The sequence below is a fragment of the Ascidiella aspersa genome, chromosome 2 (assembly GCF_963924565.1).
Source record: "Ascidiella aspersa chromosome 2, kaAscAspe10.2, whole genome shotgun sequence".
Classification (NCBI taxonomy): Eukaryota; Metazoa; Chordata; class Ascidiacea; order Phlebobranchia; family Ascidiidae; genus Ascidiella; species Ascidiella aspersa.
Genome location: NC_139448.1, coordinates 32619746 through 32638426, shown reverse-complemented (window position 1 = coordinate 32638426; position 18681 = coordinate 32619746). Strand labels below are relative to the sequence as shown.

General features: G+C 36.4%; 3 protein-coding genes across 4 annotated transcripts; 2 read left to right on the top strand and 1 right to left on the bottom strand.

The window, feature by feature from the left end:
• Nucleotides 1-1732: 1732 nt before the first annotated feature.
• Nucleotides 1733-7752, top strand: LOC146164995 (uncharacterized). Its single transcript, XM_083382833.1, has 4 exons — nucleotides 1733-1868; nucleotides 2786-2976; nucleotides 3488-3622; nucleotides 7211-7752. The coding sequence occupies exons 2-4, from the start codon at nucleotides 2844-2846 to the stop codon at nucleotides 7450-7452; spliced, it is 510 nt and encodes a 169-aa protein (XP_083238959.1). The 5' UTR covers nucleotides 1733-1868; nucleotides 2786-2843; the 3' UTR covers nucleotides 7453-7752.
• Nucleotides 7753-9721: 1969 nt separating this feature from the next.
• LOC146164994 (uncharacterized) lies at nucleotides 9722-12966 on the top strand. Of its 2 annotated transcripts, none has more exons than XM_083382492.1 (3): nucleotides 9722-10023; nucleotides 10590-10748; nucleotides 12050-12966. In XM_083382492.1, exons 1-3 carry the CDS (start codon nucleotides 9891-9893, stop codon nucleotides 12079-12081), a joined length of 324 nt encoding a protein of 107 aa, XP_083238618.1. In that variant the 5' UTR covers nucleotides 9722-9890; the 3' UTR covers nucleotides 12082-12966. The 2 variants fall into 2 exon arrangements, with proteins under 2 accessions (XP_083238618.1, XP_083238617.1); XM_083382491.1 differs by having other exon boundaries at nucleotides 9728-10023; nucleotides 12089-12959.
• Nucleotides 12967-13287: 321 nt separating this feature from the next.
• Nucleotides 13288-17652, bottom strand: LOC146164993 (epithelial membrane protein 1-like). Its single transcript, XM_083382636.1, has 3 exons — nucleotides 17404-17652; nucleotides 15631-15783; nucleotides 13288-14556 (listed from the first exon to the last, which is right to left on the bottom strand). Exons 1-3 carry the CDS (start codon nucleotides 17600-17602, stop codon nucleotides 14405-14407), a joined length of 504 nt encoding a protein of 167 aa, XP_083238762.1. The 5' UTR covers nucleotides 17603-17652; the 3' UTR covers nucleotides 13288-14404.
• Between the last annotated feature and the right edge of the window lie 1029 nt (nucleotides 17653-18681).

The following is an 18681-nucleotide window of genomic DNA, read 5'->3' as shown; positions in this document are numbered from 1 at the left end:
AACACAAAGGTGTTTAAATTAGGTGTTTAAGTGTTTAGAATTTAAACGTGTATAGACCGTTTTGGTGTTTAAATTTAAACACCGTTCTGACAGTGTGGTGTAAGCGAATATAAACCGACGTTTCGGCAGCAGATACCAGCTGACCTCATCAAGGTTAATAATTAAAACGAGAGTGCACTAGCCATCTTATATACTGAGAAGTAAAAATGTAAAAAACGTAGAATAAAATTAATAATTCTAGACGTCCCTGAAGTATGACGTAAGCTGTGACGCGCCGGAGTCATCCGGTGCAGGACTGCGCCGTCGAACAACTGGCGTTTATCAGCTATTGCGTATAGCTACAACGACGAGTAGATTGCCGGATACCATGAATCCTTTTTATTCATGGTGTTAGGAGATTTGTCAATCCGGAATGATTCAATGAACCGTATTTTGTAATAGTGCAGTTCCCAGTCTAGAATTTTACAATCATCCCAATCAATTCCGTGTCGAAGTTCATCCGCATGCTCTGCCTGAGTTGACCGGGATGCCTTTTCGTGACGGACATCACGCATGTGTACGAGTTTCCTGGTATAAAAGGAACGTTTAGTTTCCCCTATGTATGTTGCTGAACAAACTCCACAGGGAATTTCCTCAACAGCCCCTTGACGTTTTTCTGGTTTAACTGGATCTTTAATTGGAGGTAAAATGTTTCCAATTTTTCTGGCCGGTTTGAAAGCTGTAAAAATGTCGTGGCTTTTTAAAATACTTTTTAGTTTTTCTCCCAGACCTGGAATATAAGGAATAATTGCCAGACTTTTAGGTTCTAGCTTAGCTGTTAAATGGATAGGTTTGTCTTGCGGTTTGAACAACCAGTCGGGGTATCCGTTTATTCTCATGGCCTTCTTAACATGTTTAATTTCGTTTGCTTCGTCCTTATGGTTACTGCAAACTTTTGAAGCTCGGTGTAGCAGGGAACTCACAACCGAGCGTTTGTGCTGTTAAGGGTGGTTCGATCTGAAATTTATACTTCGTTTACACCAGAAGAGCGATTTCTATCTATAGAAACTCGGAATGTTCGATATTATCGGATCGAAGCCGATTTCTGATGCCAAGTGCTAATATTATTGCTCGTTCTATACTAGGGCGGTATCGGTGCCGATCTGATACCACATTAACATAGAAATTTCAGCAATGATTTGCGATTCAACGCTGCTATTCTACCTTGAAAGGTAGATCAGTCTCATCAACTGGAGGTTGCTAACTTCTTTACGCTATAGGATATTTTGAGCTATTAGTCTAAAACAAAATACCTTGGAACAGTTTGATTCAAATAATTTTACTCATGTTGCCAGGGTAATGAAGTCTTTGAGTAGCGGATAGGATCGAAAAGTTTTTGTCCAAAATATCGGGTAATGGTGTCGAAATGAAAGCAATAAAGTAACTTTTTTTGTATTTATTTATTTAAAATCGGCAAAAGAACAGAACTTCCACATAAAACCAGTGTACGGGGATGCACTCACCAACCCGGAAGTGTACATGTTGCTTGATCAGGTTTTCTTGTATTCAACATCGTTTAAAGCCAGCAACAAGGTTTGCTGCTGTTTTGTTCGTGTTCTAAATAATAAATAGTTAGAGGCGCGGACGTACGTCAGAACTGACGCGTTTAACTGTAGCCCACTCAAAAGCAACATAAACCGGACGTCAACCAACACCTGACTACAACGGTCCCTATTTTTATAGGTCCAACTATGGTGGACTTAACAAAGGAAAATTTAGAATAAAGGAAAGAATTTAAGAAAAGGTTGCGGCTGGGTCTTTTTATTTATCAAAGGTTTATCAGGGAATTTCTGTATTTCTGCTGTGCAACCTGACCCACTATTGAGCAGGTAAAGCAACGATCAACGTAGTAAGGATCCGTGTTGAACCGCGCAACAAAAAAGGTAAACATGTATATGTTGTTGCTGCCAGGCATTGTTTCAATTGTAAAATTGTTCTCCCGGTAGTTGTTTTTGGCGGAGGAAAAATTCTACAATTGAAAAAAGGCAAACATGTTAACCTTTTTGTTTGTGCTGTTGCTTGTGGGTAAGTAGTTTAATATTGGTAAGTAGGTACTGTAGGTAAATCCAGGTATGATATGTCTTGAGCTATGCTGTCCTGAAAACCAGGTTTTTTTTAATGACCCACTTGTTTCTTTAGAAATACCGAAATGTTATCAATCATTTTCAGGAAACGATAAATATAAAAAACAATTGTTCGTTAGATAGCACTATACACTGTTTAAATGGGTCGTGCAAAAGTGTTTTAGTTGTGACGAGTAAGCCTACATTAACTTCACTTTAACAAATGCGTGCCAACTAAAAGCATTTTATTTATCGCTTTAAATCGTAAATGGCGGCGAACCTTCAAGGAAATTAAGAGCTGGCAGATTAAAAGTTCTGAAAACCCTGGTTAAATCAATAAACCATGCTGAAAAGCTTTCTGCTGAACGCCTGTAATTCCACAAAAAAGCTGCAACATTTGTTAACTATTTAGGTTCTTGGAAATCGTCCAAAAACCATAAATTACCAAACCAGACAATAACACTTAAAACGACGCAGCAGCAAAATTTTGCATAAAATTAGTAGCCTATATAATAAAAAATATGACCCACTTGTGCATTATGTGAGAATTAAGGTCGTCTTTGTGACCCGCGCGATGAAAAAGGTTCGCCATCCCTGATATAGTTCCTATTATGCTCAGTTGGCATCCAACAGCTCAATGTTGCTTCACCGAAGCGGGACTAAACTACAGATTTATTTTTTAGTTTTGCCATCAGTTCCTCTCGCCAGTTCTCTCGCCAGTTTAGCAGATTCGAGTAAAGTATGGCTCTACAAGTGTTACCCCAAAACTTACAAAGAGCTATACAAGACGTGTTCTACAAGACAACTGTCGTGGAAAAAGTAGACCATACCAGGAGCTGTTTGTTCTGGCATTTTGGTTGCGAAGAAGAGGCAGGTAAGGTCATACATTATCAAAAAAAAAATTCCGAACATTTTGGATCGAATTACTTGATTTCATTTCTTTCACACCCTGAACTAAAGGAAATGAAATCAAGTAATTAGATTAAAAATTTAATTAGACCTAAAATGCAACCTGAAGCCATGGATCCCAATTTGCAAAGGTTTGGCAGAGGGGAAAGTGTTTTTTTATGTAAGGAAACGGTTCTTAAAAGCATTTATATGTTTGTCATTATTTTTATTTAATTTCACTACAATTGTATTCTGCACAAATGTGCTATAATAAGGTAAGCCTAATTTTACGAATTTGTTTATTACTTTGCATCTTAAAATTATGTTTTTTTGCGTTTTGGTAATATGGTATTAGATTGGACGACCGTATTCGTTTTACCAACACTTTGGTATTGAAATCAGATAAAGTGCAAAATGTCAAACATCCCTGGTTATACCTTTCCTGTAGAAATACTCACACCAGCAAATAACTGCAATAACGCGATACATTTTTTTAGTAAGGACGTTTACGACGACTAGTGAGCCAATTTTTTACTTGAAAGAGGTTACCTATTTTCTCCTGTCGTGTTGTTTCCTATTCTTTATTCGTTTACTGGTCCAGTCCTTCCAACAACAACCAGCACCTAATCCAGGCAAGTCTTTGTATAGCTGTGGTTACGAATTGTTCTAGGCCTACATGGTTGGATATTTACATGTTGTAATGACTAAGGTAAGGGGCGGGCATACTTCTCCGGTCGGCGGGCCAGATATGGCCAAATAAAGTACTTCGCGGGCCGGATTAAGTAGCCTACTGTCAAAGCTTGCATGTTTTGTCGCATAATAGCGACTAACGTTGTACTCGTTAAACACGGCAACACTTTTTTGACGACTTAAAGAATAAACTAAGTACAACTTTATAAACCGAAAATCGGTTTGTTTAGATGTTATGAGATAAATAATTACACATTTGGTAAAAATAAAAAAAAAAGTCAAAAACAAATTAAAAATGCACATAAATCGTTTACAAAATTAAAAAAAAAATATTATCAGCTTTTTTATAATTGACGTTATGTTAAAATGTTATTAGAAAAAGTTTTTTTTTGAGTTATATTCAACGACATTTTAACTGTGTTATGTATACGCGAGCTTCCAGAATTAACTACCCTGTCCAAGTTTATCGCATTAGGCTCAGCTTCGTTTTTGCATTATACAGTTGTTTATTTCTGATTTGGACAAATGTATTGAACAGTATTTGCTGTCTTTTTTCTCTTGACAACATTTTCTAAAATAACCAGCGTCTTTGTTTTCTTCGGCAATTTATAGTTATTTGACTTTTTAAAATGACAAAAATATCAACTAAGGATTTCAATAATTTTGCATAAACCCGAAAAAAAAGCTGATTTGTGTTCGACCGATAGTCAGTAAAACATGAAAAACGTGTAGTTGACGACGCCAAGACACTAATGCTGTTGTTTAAAATAATCAATATATTTAAAATAGGTCAAAATTTTGCCAAAAAATATATTTTTAGGTCAAAATTTCATTTTTAGGTCAAAAAATAATCGCCCTACTGATGATGCTTTTATTAGCGAATTATATTTATCGCTTATCATCCGAACATTCTTTATTATCATTGATGTGCAACCGGAATCATTTGTTTTTCACCATTCGGATTTTGTTATTCAAAAGAAAATACTGATTCTTGCCGATTTGAGTGAAAAAATACTTGGGCATTCAATCCTTGTTAAATTCGCGACACTCCTTCTCAAACTTACGTTTCTCGGCAAATGAATGGGAAAATATTTCTTGCAAATCCTAAATATAATTTCAACACAAAACAAAGAATCTAAAAACACAAAGAAAACAAAACAATCTCTATAAATTGACGTAGTAAGCAAGTAGTGGGGGATTGTGGCAGAATGTGGCCGCGGGCGACATTATCATGTAACATCAGAAACTGTCTGCGGGCCGCCACTCAAAATCTCGTCGCGGGCCGTATGTTGCCCGCCCCTGACTTAGGTCAATGATTGTAATAGTCAAAGAAGGGCACCTAAGTTACTCTTTTCAACTGACTTGTCTTGACTTAGGTCTTTTGGGTAAAGGGCAAGACTTAAACTTAAGTAATAGATTCAAATGACTAGGGTTAAAAAATTAATAGTTGTTTTATTTAACTTTTTTTTTTTTGCACGTAAAATAAATTGTTTCATGTATACTGAATTTTTCTTATATTTTTAGCCAATTAGTTTCGCATATTTAAACGAAGTTACCAAATTTAATAGCTTAACGTAAATTTTAACATTAAATACTTGACTTCAAGTGGACTTGCTTAAATAATGACATGACTTGGGAAACAGATGAATTTGACATGACTGGGACTCGACATGTTATTAGAAAAACACTTGACTTGGACTTAAATCATTTAAAAATGACTTACAACCCTTAAAAATAAGTACAACCCTGGAGATTTCAAAATACAGAATGCTCATAAATTAATTGAAAAATACATTTAAGGCCCGTTTACACTACAGCTGCACTGAGCTGAGCAAAGCGTAATTTGCATTTAAATTCTATTGTGACGAGAGTTTCAAGCTTTGCTAAACTCAAGCCCCGTGCAGCAGCTGCAGCTAGCTTAAAAATACGCTTTGGAGCGATTTTCACGCTTTGTTAAACTCAAGCCCAGTGCAGCTATAGAAACACATTACGTTTGGAGCGATTTTTACGCCCAGCGCAGCTCACTGCAGCTGAAGTGAAAACAATTTCACGCCTAGTGCAGCTCAGTGCAGCTGTAGTGTAAACGGGCCTTTATACCACAAGAACGTGGCCAATGTACAAAATTAAAAAACACAGACTTTGAATATGGTATTGTATCATGTGACTAGAGTGCGCCACAAAAAATGTGTTGGCTGATTTAAATTTGGTTTATTACAACCGAAACACTTTTTTATGATATATTTTTGTTCAGTGCCAAATATTGTGCAATTTCATAATACAATAAACGGCACAAACATATATGTGTTCAACAACTGTCATCTAGCCCAGTGTTTCTTAAACTGGTGAATGGTTCACTCCAGGGTGAATCAAATTTTTGTAGGGGTGAACCAACCAAAAGGGGTAAATAAGGCTGAACCGTCAGAAATAGATGATAGCTCTGCGGTAAATCGACTACTGAACTGTTGTTTTTGGCTTGTTGGTTTGCAATGAGTGTATAAGTACAAACATTTGGGGACTGTGTTTTGTGCTTTTGTAGCTTCATATTTCTGGACTCGAGAAATTGTAGATATACAATGGTAAGCCTTAGCTTGAGTTGATCTTAACAAAAATCGAAAGAATCTAAGTCATTTTGCGCTGTAATATATAGACGAGATGGTTTTATCATATCATGAGACAAGGGTGAATGAAATCTGGAGATAGATGCTATGGGGGTGAACAAAACTAAAAAAGTTTAAGAAGCACTGATCTAGCCCATCTAAATCTGCCTTTTGACCAACGATTACGGTTTACGTATCAATAATAGGCCTACACTAAAAGCCCGGTTTGGAGGAGGTTGTGAGTTCGAACCTCACTGCAGACCAGTTTTTTTTTTCTAGCCTGTCTTTTTTTTTCTAGTCCTGCATAATGGAAATGACAGATGCGGTGAGTGTGCGATGGCTTTCGGTGTACTAACAATTCCATTATATTCACAAATTTATGCTATGTGATAAAAGACAGACTTTATAATTTACCTATTGTTTTATTATCATTGACGAGAAACTCAAATTAGAAGTTGTACACAAATAGACAATATCACTTAGTTTCACGTTATACACAACGAACACATTTGACACAAGGAATACAAGGATCGTTAGAACTACAACTGTCGTGTAGGCCTATTCCTTGTGATCCTGCGTAGTTTAAAGAAAATCCTTAAATATGTCTACAAAACCTAACTAACTTTCATTGTTTAAAGAAAGCATCTATGTTAACACAATAAAAATAACCACAGAAACGATAGCAAAGTTTCGTCAGCATACATAAAATCATATATAAAGTCATGTGTGCGAACAAGTATAATTTTGTTGAATACAAAAGGGTTGACATGACAAACCCCCAACTACGATTTGTCCAACTTAAACTGAATAAAAATAAACTAAAATTAAATATTTGTGTTTGACATCGTGACCTTAAAAATACATTTCTTAACAGCAAAGCAGATTGGAATTTCAGTAATCTCACATTTTCTGTAAAAGTTCAATTGTTTGTAGGGCGATTCGTCGCTAAAGGACACATGGAAAACCCATATCACAACCAGCAGCAACAACAACAACAACAGCAATATTACCCACAACAGCAACAGCAACAACACCAATATCATCTACAACAGCAACAGCCATATCTTCAACAACAGCACAATGACATAAATGTCATCATAGTGGAATTCATTAGGAATGTAGATAAAATTGTGCTTTCCGTGATTGTTCTGCATATTATTTTTAAAATGCTCTAGTGACATATTTCAACCCTGGCGCATGTCACTAACTTTTCGCTGGTGTACAAGGCGGAAATAACATTTTATTAATATCTGTACATAACGCTTGAAGTTTCTGTATCTACTATTATGAAGTCGAACCGGACCTGAACCGAACTTTATGAACTTGGGCCGATTTTTTCCGAAACTTTTACCGAACGTGAACCGTATTTTGTAAGATTTTTAAAAGCCGACCTGGAACCGAACCGAATATTTTGAAAGTACCTAAACCTTAACCGAATCTGAACCTATCAACAAAAGTGGTTCACTCAAGCATGACGTCACAACTTGCATTTTACAAGGTCAAGTTGTGCTACTTTTGAAATCTTATTAAAAAAAAACAATATTTATTAAATAAAACGTTGATTTTTTTGTTTTTAAATATATATATAAATAATAGAATGCCTGTTTTTTTAATACGTCACGAAACTTAGATTAAATACGAGTTGCTATTCAATAATTGTGCTATACATTTATTGACTCACATTTTTAGGTTCAAGGCAATTTCTATTGTATCCGAACCGGAACTTTATAAACCGGATTTGAAACTAAATTTAGTCGAACCGGAGCTGAACCGGAACTTTTAAATTACTCCGAACCGAAACCGGAACTGAACCGGATTCCGAAAAAATCCTTGAACTCGAACCGAACCTGAACCGGAAAAGACAAAAGTATGACTGCCTGCCCAGTGCCCACTATGCTTAACACATCTAACAAAACGTTTCGTGCATTGCTGTTGCCGCTCTGCCAACGATGTTCAGCGCCAATTTCTTACAGTGTGTTAATATAAACGTTATATTTTTAGTAACTAAGGCTCGCACACAAAAGCAGGAGGGTATCCAATGTCATACAAATCAGACGCAAATCCAGGACTTTGTTTGGGAGAGTATAAAAATTCAGAGATGACGTCACAAAGTTACGCCAAATCGTGAAATGTAATTAGTTTAAAAATAATAGTTCATCAACTTAAGGTAACTAAACTTCTTCACGCTATACCATATTTTGGCCTATTAATCTGGAAAAAATACCTTAGAACAGTATGATTTTATCAATTTTACTCTTGTTGCCAAAGTAATGGCGTCATTTAGTAGCCGGTAAGATTGCGAACGATTTTTTTGTAAATTTTAGGTATCGGTATAGAAAGAAAAGTAATAAATTAACGGGATAATCCTTTTTTGTATTTATGCAATTAAAATCGGCAAAAAACAGCACTTTCCAAAAAAATAGTGTACGTAAAAGCACTCACCGCACCGGGAAGGTGCATGTTACTTGAACAGGTTTTCTTGAACAACATCGTTCAAAGCTAGCAACATATTTTTCTGCTGTTTTTGTTCGTGTAAATTTAAAATAGTTAGAGGCACCGAGTTCTGGGTCAGAAATTATGCGTTTACTGTTGCCTACGCGGCCACAAGACTGTCTAGCCTCTAGCGCTCCGTTGCAGCAGCCTATAGTTACAAAATTCGGCGCTCTTTCACTTATGTACGTGAAAAGTTATGTAAAAAACAAAACAAAATAATACCGCATAGCACAACGCATATTGTATGGGTTAGGGTGCGGGTTAGCGTTTGGTTGAGGGTGGGTCAAGTTATTATGAATATTAAACATAATATTACTTGACCCACCCTCACTCAAACGCTAACCCGCACCCTAACCCAAACAATATGCGTTGTGGTATGCGGTATTATTTTGTTTTGTTTTTTGTATAACTTTTCACGTACATAAGTGAAAGAGCGCCCAAAATTCCTCTGCAATCCTGCGTTACCTTAATTACTTTCTCCTTTAGGATGAGACACTCGTCAGCATAAACCTGATTACAATAGTGCCTATTTTTGTGCGTCAGACAATGGTGGACTTAACCAAGAAAAAAAAAGAGTTGGGACCCGCGTTGAACTGCACAGCAAAAAAGGTAAACATGAATATGCTGTTGCTGCCAGGCATTGTTTCAATTGTAAAATTGTTCTTCCGGCAAAAATACTTGCCGATTCTACAATTTGAAAAAAGGTAAATTGTAGAAGGATTCTACAATTGAAAAAAGGTAAACAACATGCAAACCTTTTTTGTTTGTGCTGATTCTTGTGAGTAAGTAGATTAATAATGTTAAGTATAGCCTACGTAGGTTAATCCTGATATTATATGTCTTTAGCTGCCCTGAAAAAACAGGTTTCGTAGAAAAAATAAAGGATTCTACTCGAACTCGATAAGGCATTCACAGAGAACACCTATCTTACAGTGCCCATTTCAGGACAATACAAGTGAAAGCCGTTTCGCTTCATCTATTCTAGTTCCTATAATGCTCGGTTGGCATCCAACAGTTCAATGTTGCCTCACCGAAGCGTAACCAAACTACAGTTCAATCTTGTATTTTGTTTACTGAGCGCCATAGTTCCTCTCGCCAGTTTAGCAGATTCAAGTAAAGTATGGCTCAACAAGTGTTACCCCAAAACTTACAAAGAGCTATACAAGACGTGTTCTACAAGACAACTGTCGTGGAAAAAGTAGACTATACCAGGAGCTGTTTGTTCTGGCCTTTTGGTTGCACAGAAAGCGCAGGTAAGGTTCCTACATTATTGAAAAAACTTCCGTACATTTTGGATCTAATTACTTGATTTCATTTCGTTTAGTTTAGGTTAGGGTTTTCCTGAAAACCTGAAACTAAACAACACCCTGGATTAAAGGAAATTAAACAAGTATTAGATTCAAAATGTAATTAGACCCAAAATGCAACCAGAAGCCATGGATCCTAATTTGCAAAGGTTTGGCAGAGGGGAAACTGTTTTTTTTTTATGTAAGGAAACGGTTCTTAAAAGCATTTATATGTTGCATTTATATGTTTGTCATTATTTTTATTTAATTTCACTACAATTTTATTCTGCACAAACGTGCTATAATAAGGTAAGTCTAATTTTACAAAATTGTTCATTACTTTTGCACCTTAATTTTTTTTTGCTTTTGTGACAACACTAATGGCGAAATTTGGTATCGAATTGGACAACCATATACGTTTTTTAGTATTGAAATCAGATAAAGTGCAAAATGTCGAACATCCCCTGGTTATACCTTTTTGTAGAAATACTCACACCAGCAAATAACTGCAATAACGCGATAATTTTTTTTAGTAAGGACGCTTACGACGACTAGTGAGCCAATTTTTTACTTGAAAGAGGTTACCTATTTTCTCCTGTCGTGTTGCGTCCAATCCTTTATTCTTTTACTCTTCATGCCTTTTCTGATTCGTCTGGTCCAGTTCTTCCATCAACAACCAGCACCTAATCCAGGCAAGTTACGAATTGTCGAACATGGTTGGAGATGTTGTAATGACTTAGGTTAATGATATAATGATCAATTAAGAGCACTTAAGTCACTCTTTTCAACTGACTTGACCCGACTTAAGCCTTTTTGGGAATACTACACTTAAACCTAAGTAATTGAGTCAATTGATTAGGGTTAAAAATAAGAGTTGTTTAAGTAATTGATAGCGAAGTGTGAAGGTAAACAGTTAAATTTAATTATTTATCTTAATTTTTGCACCTAAAACAACTTGCTTGATATGGGGGAAGTTTTTCTTAATTTTTAGTCAAGTTATTCCTTATAATTATAATTTACCAAATGTGTTTATCAATTCGTGCCCCTGTTTTCAACTAGGTTACTAATATCCCTAATTTATCATATGGCCATATGGCGCCAAACTATGTTTTGGCTGATTTACATTTGCTTTATTATACCCAAAATATTTGTTTCAAGATATATATTTTTGTTCAGTGCGCAATTTCATAATACGATGAAAGACACACACACACATATGTGTTCAACAACTGTGATCTAGCCCTTCTGAATCTGCTTTTTGACCACGATTACCGATTACGTATCATTAGTGACCAAAAGCCCGGTATGGCCGGAGGTCGTGAGTTCGAACCTCACTGCAGGCTAGTTTTTTTGTAGCCTGCTTCGCTTGCATCATTTCTCGACAGATGCGGTGAGTCTGCGATGGCTTTCGGCTCACTCACAATTTCGTAATTTTTACCAATTCATGCTATTAGAAAAATGACAGAATGTATTAATGTATAATTTACCTATTGTTTTATTATCATTGAAGAGAAACTCGAATTATAAGGTCACCAAAATCTGATACAGTTAGTGTTTAAGACACTTAAATTAGTATGATTCATGTGGCCAGTTATTTCTAAAATTTGAAAGCACCTAAAATATACAAGATAACAAGGAATACAAGGATCGCTAGAACTGCAACTGCTGAGTGGTCCTTGTGATCCTGAACAATTTGAAGGCACCGCCTAAATATGTCTACAGAACCTAACTACCTTTCAATGTTTAAAGAAAGCATCTATATTACTAAGGTAAAAATAATAAACCACAGAAACGGTAGCGAAGTTTCTCAACATATATCAAATCAAATATCAAGTCAAGTGTGAGAACGTGTGATTTTATTGAATACCGGTAGAAAAGAGTTGATATGACAAACCCCCAACTACGATTTGTCCAACTTAAACTAAATGAAAGTAAAATAAAATTACCATATTAGTGTTTGACATCTTGACCTTAAAAATACATTTCTTAACAGAAAAAACAGGTTGGAATTTCAGTAATCCCTAATTTTTAGTAAGACACAATCAGCAGCAACAGCAACAACAACAACAGCAACAGCAACATCAACATCAACAACAGCACATTGACATGAATGTAATCATATTGGAATTCATTAGGAATCTACATAAAATTGTGCTCTCAATGATTCTTCTGTTAATTGTTTCTAAAATGCTCTAATGACATATTTTAACCATGGCGAATGTCACTAACTTTTTTCGCTGGCGTACAAAGCGAAAATACCATTTTATTAATACCTGTACGCTGTACATAATGCTTGAAGTTTGTATGAACTATCGGTAAGTCGAACCGGACACTAACTTAACTTTATTAACCGGTTTTAGGTCGATTTTTTCCGAACCGAGACTAAACTTGAATCGTGTTTTGTAAGATTTTAAGGACGGATATTTTGAAAGTTTCTGAACCTTAATTGAACCCGAACCTGCCAAGAAAACGGTTCATTTCCGCTTGACGTCACAACTTGTATTTTACCGTCTTAAGTTGTGCTATTTTTGAAATTGTATTAAAAAAAGAATATACATTAAATGAAACGTTTATTTTTTATTTTTCAGTTATTTAAATAAACTGCTTGTTTTTAGTACGTCACGAAACTTAGATTAAATACGAGTTGCTATTCAATGAACATGCTCTACATTTATTGACCCACATTTTTAGCTATAACGCAACTAATATTGCATCCGAACCGGAACTTTATGAACTTGTTTCGAAAATAAATTTAGTCGAACCAGAGCTGAACCGGAACTTGAATTGCAACGAACAAAAACCGGAACCGGATTCAGAAAATATAAGATTGAAACCTGAACCGGAAAAGTCAAACGGTCCGACTACCTGCCCACTATGCATAACACATTAAATAAAACGTTTCGTGCATTGCTGTTGCCGCTCTGCCAACGATGTTCAGCGCCAGAATAAACTTGAAAAAGAGAAAAAAATAAGTACGCAGCCGTCCCAAATAACTTGAACCCAAAACAGGAAAGCAAAGAACGAACAAGTATAGATTTGATGCTTCCAAGCACGTTTGAAGCCACAATCAGGGTTGTTTGTCGTAAAGCAGGTTCTGTTTGCGAACTTCTTCCTAAAATAATGAACAGGCAGCTGGGAACGTCCGATACCTGATTTTTATTTCGGTACCGAAACCCTATATATACCGAATGACGTCATTACTATACCGAATGACGTCATTACTATGCCCAAACAAGCAAAATAGATGAAATCGAAATGTTCGAAGGCATATTTTCCCAAAAAGTTTAGTTACATCCAGGTGATGCTGTTAGTTTTTATAAAACTTACTTCCAAGGTGGGAATCGGTGCGCTAGATCGAACTAATTAATTTAATATCGCAACGGCATCGCTACTACTCCAGAATCGAACAAGCGTCGATGCTATAACTTCCGACATATCTACAACAACATAAACAGATACACACGTGTTTTCAATAGTAGGCTAAAACACATACAAATGCTGCGCTCTGCAAAACGTGAAATCTCAAAGCGTATAAACAAAAATTCATTTTGAATTTACACAGTCATTTAGATTGACTAAAACATACATCCACATACGTGTAAAGTAGGCGAAAATAATTATTATCTCAGCCTGCGCTGTCAGTCCGTAGAGTGACGGTCCCGCTATAAGTTAGAACCTCATCACAGGCTATAGTAGGTTTTTTAGGTCTTACCAAAATAATTTCATTTAATTCTTAAGGTGTGACTCAAATTTTTGCCTCCATAACAGAATCACTTACAATGGTGCATCTGTTTCGCATTAGGATTGAATTGTATTGGTTGGTTTTAGTATTATTGGTCGCAAAATATATTGTGGGGCCTGGAAATAAATTCTCAGTACAAGTGAAAAAAAGTCAGTAAAAAGGGTCCACATGGTACAAAAGGTTGGTAAAAGTAGCCGGCGACGTGCAAAATATTGAGAAGTACTGATGCAGAGACCAATGTGTTTCTTAGCTTGATAGGGGCCGCCGATTTGATTTGGCTGGGTTGCCGACTGCAGTGGTTTTATATGGTCATATTATTGAGATTGGTTCTACACGACATATTTCCAAAACGTATAAAATTGCAGAAGCAGTACAAAGACATAGGCTTATTTTTTTCTGTATGTGATAAAGCCTCTCTACTGTTTTGCATTCTTTGTGGGTGTCTACTCAGTCTTAGTTCACATTTTGAGAAACGACTGGTTTAACCGAACTCGAACGTGTTTAAAAACTTAAAACACGGTCGAGTTCGATTAAACCAGTCGTTTAAAAAACTCTCGTAAACGATGGCTTATAAGCGGATTTTCCTGACAGTTCGATGACAGTCGATTAGTTCTTCGCGGCAGCTGCAAACGAAATTCCAAAAACAAAGGCCAATACGCATCCTATCCACAGCAGAATGAAGGAATAGCCGTAGGCGAGGTCGTCCTTCATCGGGTAGTAGACTGTGAAGACCGATCCGCTGACGAGAGATGTTAGCGCTGTTGTGCAAAGAATAGAAACGTAAGGCCCAAGTGTCGCATTTAAGCACAACCCGGATTCGATATTAATTAAATAAGTTGTTACTATAAATAAGTAATTCACGCCTCTTATGCTAAATTAAAACATAGCCCTAATCCACAGGGAAACAACAAAAATTATGTAAGTTTCTAAAGTTGCCCCATAATATCGGATCGGCACACGGTGCACAATCGTATAGTATCGGTACTCATCCGCCATCGGTGTCTATGCGACACCAAAGTGATATATGTTTTCCTAAATTATTGCATACGGTTAAAATGCGTGTTTTTAGCTATCTGTTTCTTGATCGGTACCCGATCCAAAGTGGTAGTATGGGTACTCGGCGAAATTATGGTTGTATCGGTGCCAGATCGATTTCGAGGTAATATACATATTCCTGAATTAAGAACAAGTGTAAAACTTTGAGCACTAACCGATTTAATAAGAGATAAAAGGGTAACACTTTTTTGCTAAATTCAAACTTACCTCCAAACCTCCGCTAGAAGTCGGCTATATGACTATGTGGATACGCAAATTATTTAGACTAAATAAAAAAAAATTAACGTGAAACACATTACTTGGGATGTCCAATAATTTCGGATCGGTACCCGATGCAAGGTGGTGGTATCGACCGACACTAGGGTGGTATCGGTAAATGTGAGATATCGAAGTGAAAAGGACTTTTTTAGTTCATTACACTTGAGTCACTGTTTTTAAATGACTTGACTTAAGTCTTTCGGAAAAATAACTTGGGGTAGAAATAAAGTGTTATCATCAAGCATTTTTTTTATAAAACAGATTGTTATTATTTAGTTGAAGTGCTCATATTCAGACGAGTTATAATTTACCATTTAATTATTATGACAAGGACTTGGAATTGACTTGATCTAAATATTACTTGACTATAGGACTTGGTATTTCTCGAAAAAACTTGCCTTGGACTTAAGTTGCTTTGCAAATGACTTGACTGGGACTTCAGTCATTTTCAAATGTCTTGTTTAATACATTGCCTTATCGTGAACAACACATTAACAACAAAATCAGGCAACACTAACCGGAGCAGAGAAGCAGAATGGCAGCGGCGACGGTCACAAGCTTTTTACTCACGACCTGGAAAGATCCGAGACAGGAAACGAGGAAGACGGTCGATGCGAGGGTGATGGAAGACATATCGAAGCCCCTTACCGTCTGCAAGTACGTCATCACATCTGCGAAATGGCAGTGTTTTGATTTACAAGGTGCAAAATGTCTTAATTTAAATTTCAGTTTTGCTTAAGTAAGTTTGCAAAAAAACGCATAGAAAATAGGCAAAAAAATACCTTGTAACAGCCAATTTTATATTTTAATCTAGTTTAGGCTGGAATAAATAGGAATGGGGTTAAAGGCCTCGTGGCCTTTAAGTAGAGTGACTATTTTCTTGGTTGAATTTTTCAACTGTGAAAAGTACATCGGCAGTGCCTTTTCCGATCACATTTCGTTTACAAAATTACTCATAAGTTCATAACCTAAATTTAGGCTGGGTTATATCGCTGACAATGGAAACGCCAGGTTTCTACTGAGGTTGTCCTAATTTTTGTCAACACAAATATCGCTATAAATTACGCAGTGTTCTAATCTCGTTAACAAACGTAGTCGTGTAACAAGTGGTATAGCCTGTTACTTCGGTACGTCATGCTTGAACGAACAGCACTATTAGGTTAAAGTTTGAGCAAAACCCGGAATCGATTTACGATCCCCAAAAGGCGCTATATTTGGCAATAAAGGAGTTGGTACCAAAGACGGATCTAATGGGGCAAGTTGCAATAGTTCTCCGCAAACTATAATTTTTGCCTACCTGAACCAAGTCAATTTAGTTTTTTTGCGCTCAGCGCGAATCTTAATAATCTTCAAAGTATGTCCTAATCAATTTTCAAAAAAGAGTTTTGGAGTCGTGCTTTTTACGGCAACCTCTGAAACCAAATGTTTGGGTAACTTAAACGATATAAAGCAGGGGTTCTTAAACTGGGGTCCACGGACCCCTTGGCGGTCCGTTAACTAGTTTTAGGGGATCCATAAAGACCTTTTTGATATATTAGTGTATGATAAGAAGTTATAAATTTTCAAAGAAAACAGTTCAATTAAAAATAAAAAGGTTTTGCACTGATTGTATTTAGACTCCATTTCACTTTCACATATTTTGGACAAATATTAACATTTACATCAAGTCTATTTGGATAGTGACGTTAATTTATGTCGTACTTTTTTGAATTTTTCTTGCCTACAGTGGTCCAGGCGAAGCCCAAAAAATTGTTAGGGGTCCGCGTTGAAAAAAGTTTAAGAATCACTGATATAGAGGCTTTAGAGTTAGAGTTAGAGTTAGAGTTAGAGTTAGAGTTAGAGTTAGAGTTAGAGTTAGAGTTAGAGTTAGAGTTAGAGTTAGAGTTAGAGTTAGAGTTAGAGTTAGAGTTAGAGTTAGAGTTAGAGTTAGAGTTAGAGTTAGAGTTAGAGTTAGAGTTAGAGTTAGAGTTAGAGTTAGAGTTAGAGTTAGAGTTAGAGTTAGAGTTAGAGTTAGAGTTAGAGTTAGAGTTAGAGTTAGAGTTAGAGTTAGAGTTAGAGTTAGAGTTAGAGTTAGAGTTAGAGTTAGAGTTAGAGTTAGAGTTAGAGTTAGAGTTAGAGTTAGAGTTAGAGTTAGAGTTAGAGTTAGAGTTAGAGTTAGAGTTAGAGTTAGAGTTAGAGTTAGAGTTAGAGTTAGAGTTAGAGTTAGAGTTAGAGTTAGAGTTAGAGTTAGAGTTAGAGTTAGATTTAAAGTAAGAGATCATTTTTTAAACTACTTATCCGTCGAGCCTTACCGTTCAGTTGCGAGCAGGTTCCGTTGTAGCAGAGATGCCAGAGCCCAACCTGAACGTCAGCACTTACAACCCAGGCAGGGGTGGCCACCGAAATGCAGAGGGCCACCAGAACCAGCGTGGAACCGCATAAAGCCGCTATCGAACGGTTGGGACTCTTTTTGCGCTTTTCGCCCTTTTCCGTCAAACGATCCTTTTCCATGTTTTAACGCTTAACAGATTGCATTTATAAGTTGTGCAATTCTTATACAGTTTAGCTAATTCGTATCTAAAATCGAGCAAAGGTGTTGTTTATGTCTAAGGGGGAACACCTGGTGGCTATTTGTCCTAAGTGTTAAAGTTACAGGTAAAAATTTGGTTTAGGTTCAAAATTACTAGTTTTTAGTGATTAAGTTAAGGGTTTGGTTTGGGTTTAGGTAAAATGTTGTTTAGATATTGTTCTGACGGTTTAGGGTTTATTCTGATGGAATAGTTTTATTACGATTTTACCTTATTCCTCATATTGGCTATTGGACCTATTTTTGTCCCATTTCGAACTGTGTCCTATTCCGACAATGAGGTTATTCTAAATTCAGACTTATTGATAAAGTCTGTCTGAGCTTGCACTAAACGCAACGCGAAATGCGACTGTTTTAAGACAAGGTAGCTCAATAACTGCTAACGTTTTGACTTTATGACTGTTTTTACCTTTTCATATCATTGTCTTAAGTATGTGTCTGAAATCTTACTAAAATATATCAAAGTGCGTTAGGTTTTTTCTTGCAAAAATCATCAAAAATTGCTTCGATACCTGTTTAAAATTCTCAAAGCATTTTAATGCTGTACTACAGAGGTATAAACCCAACCACAGGCTTAGATCGTTTTGCCTCAACAAAAGATAGGACGGTTCGCTGGCATTTGCGCAAATTTTAACAACAGTTTTAGGTCAACGCACCTTTGCTTGTGCCACTCGACGCACCACAGTCTATTTGTTTTGCGGGCGTCTACGCACAAAACATTCCAAGATGCGCCCCGGCGTGTGTAAAACTGGTGTTGACGCAAACATCAAAGATATGGGCACAAAAAGCGATGTCTTACGTTTGTTGATCTATTGGTCTTAAGTTGTTTATTTCTTTCTTTAGTTGCATTAGGTTCACTGAAAGGCTTCTTCTTTGTTTTTCATTGCAGTACGTTTGATTGCCTTTTTAATAAGGATTGTCTGCTAATTTAGAGGAACTATCTGCACAAATGAAGTGGATGAAATTGTGTAAAAGTTTTAAATAAATCTTTAACTCCTTTTAT

Excerpts from the sequence above, each read along its gene's own strand:
- LOC146164995 (XM_083382833.1), top strand. The coding sequence starts at position 2,844 with ATGGCTCTACAAGTGTTACCCCAAAACTTACAAAGAGCTATACAAGAC. Across the intron at positions 2,977-3,487 it reads TGGTTGCGAAGAAGAGGCAG|TAAGGACGTTTACGACGACT; the intron begins GTAAGGTCATAC and ends ACATTTTTTTAG. Across the intron at positions 3,623-7,210 it reads ACAACCAGCACCTAATCCAG|GGCGATTCGTCGCTAAAGGA; the intron begins GCAAGTCTTTGT and ends AATTGTTTGTAG.
- LOC146164994 (XM_083382491.1), top strand. The coding sequence starts at position 9,891 with ATGGCTCAACAAGTGTTACCCCAAAACTTACAAAGAGCTATACAAGAC. Across the intron at positions 10,024-10,589 it reads TGGTTGCACAGAAAGCGCAG|TAAGGACGCTTACGACGACT; the intron begins GTAAGGTTCCTA and ends AATTTTTTTTAG. Across the intron at positions 10,749-12,088 it reads ACAACCAGCACCTAATCCAG|TAAGACACAATCAGCAGCAA; the intron begins GCAAGTTACGAA and ends CCTAATTTTTAG.
- LOC146164993 (XM_083382636.1), bottom strand. The coding sequence starts at position 17,602 with ATGGAAAAGGATCGTTTGACGGAAAAGGGCGAAAAGCGCAAAAAGAGT. Across the intron at positions 15,784-17,403 it reads AACCTGCTCGCAACTGAACG|ATGTGATGACGTACTTGCAG; the intron begins GTAAGGCTCGAC and ends GCCATTTCGCAG. Across the intron at positions 14,557-15,630 it reads CATTCTGCTTCTCTGCTCCG|CGCTAACATCTCTCGTCAGC; the intron begins GTTAGTGTTGCC and ends TTTGCACAACAG.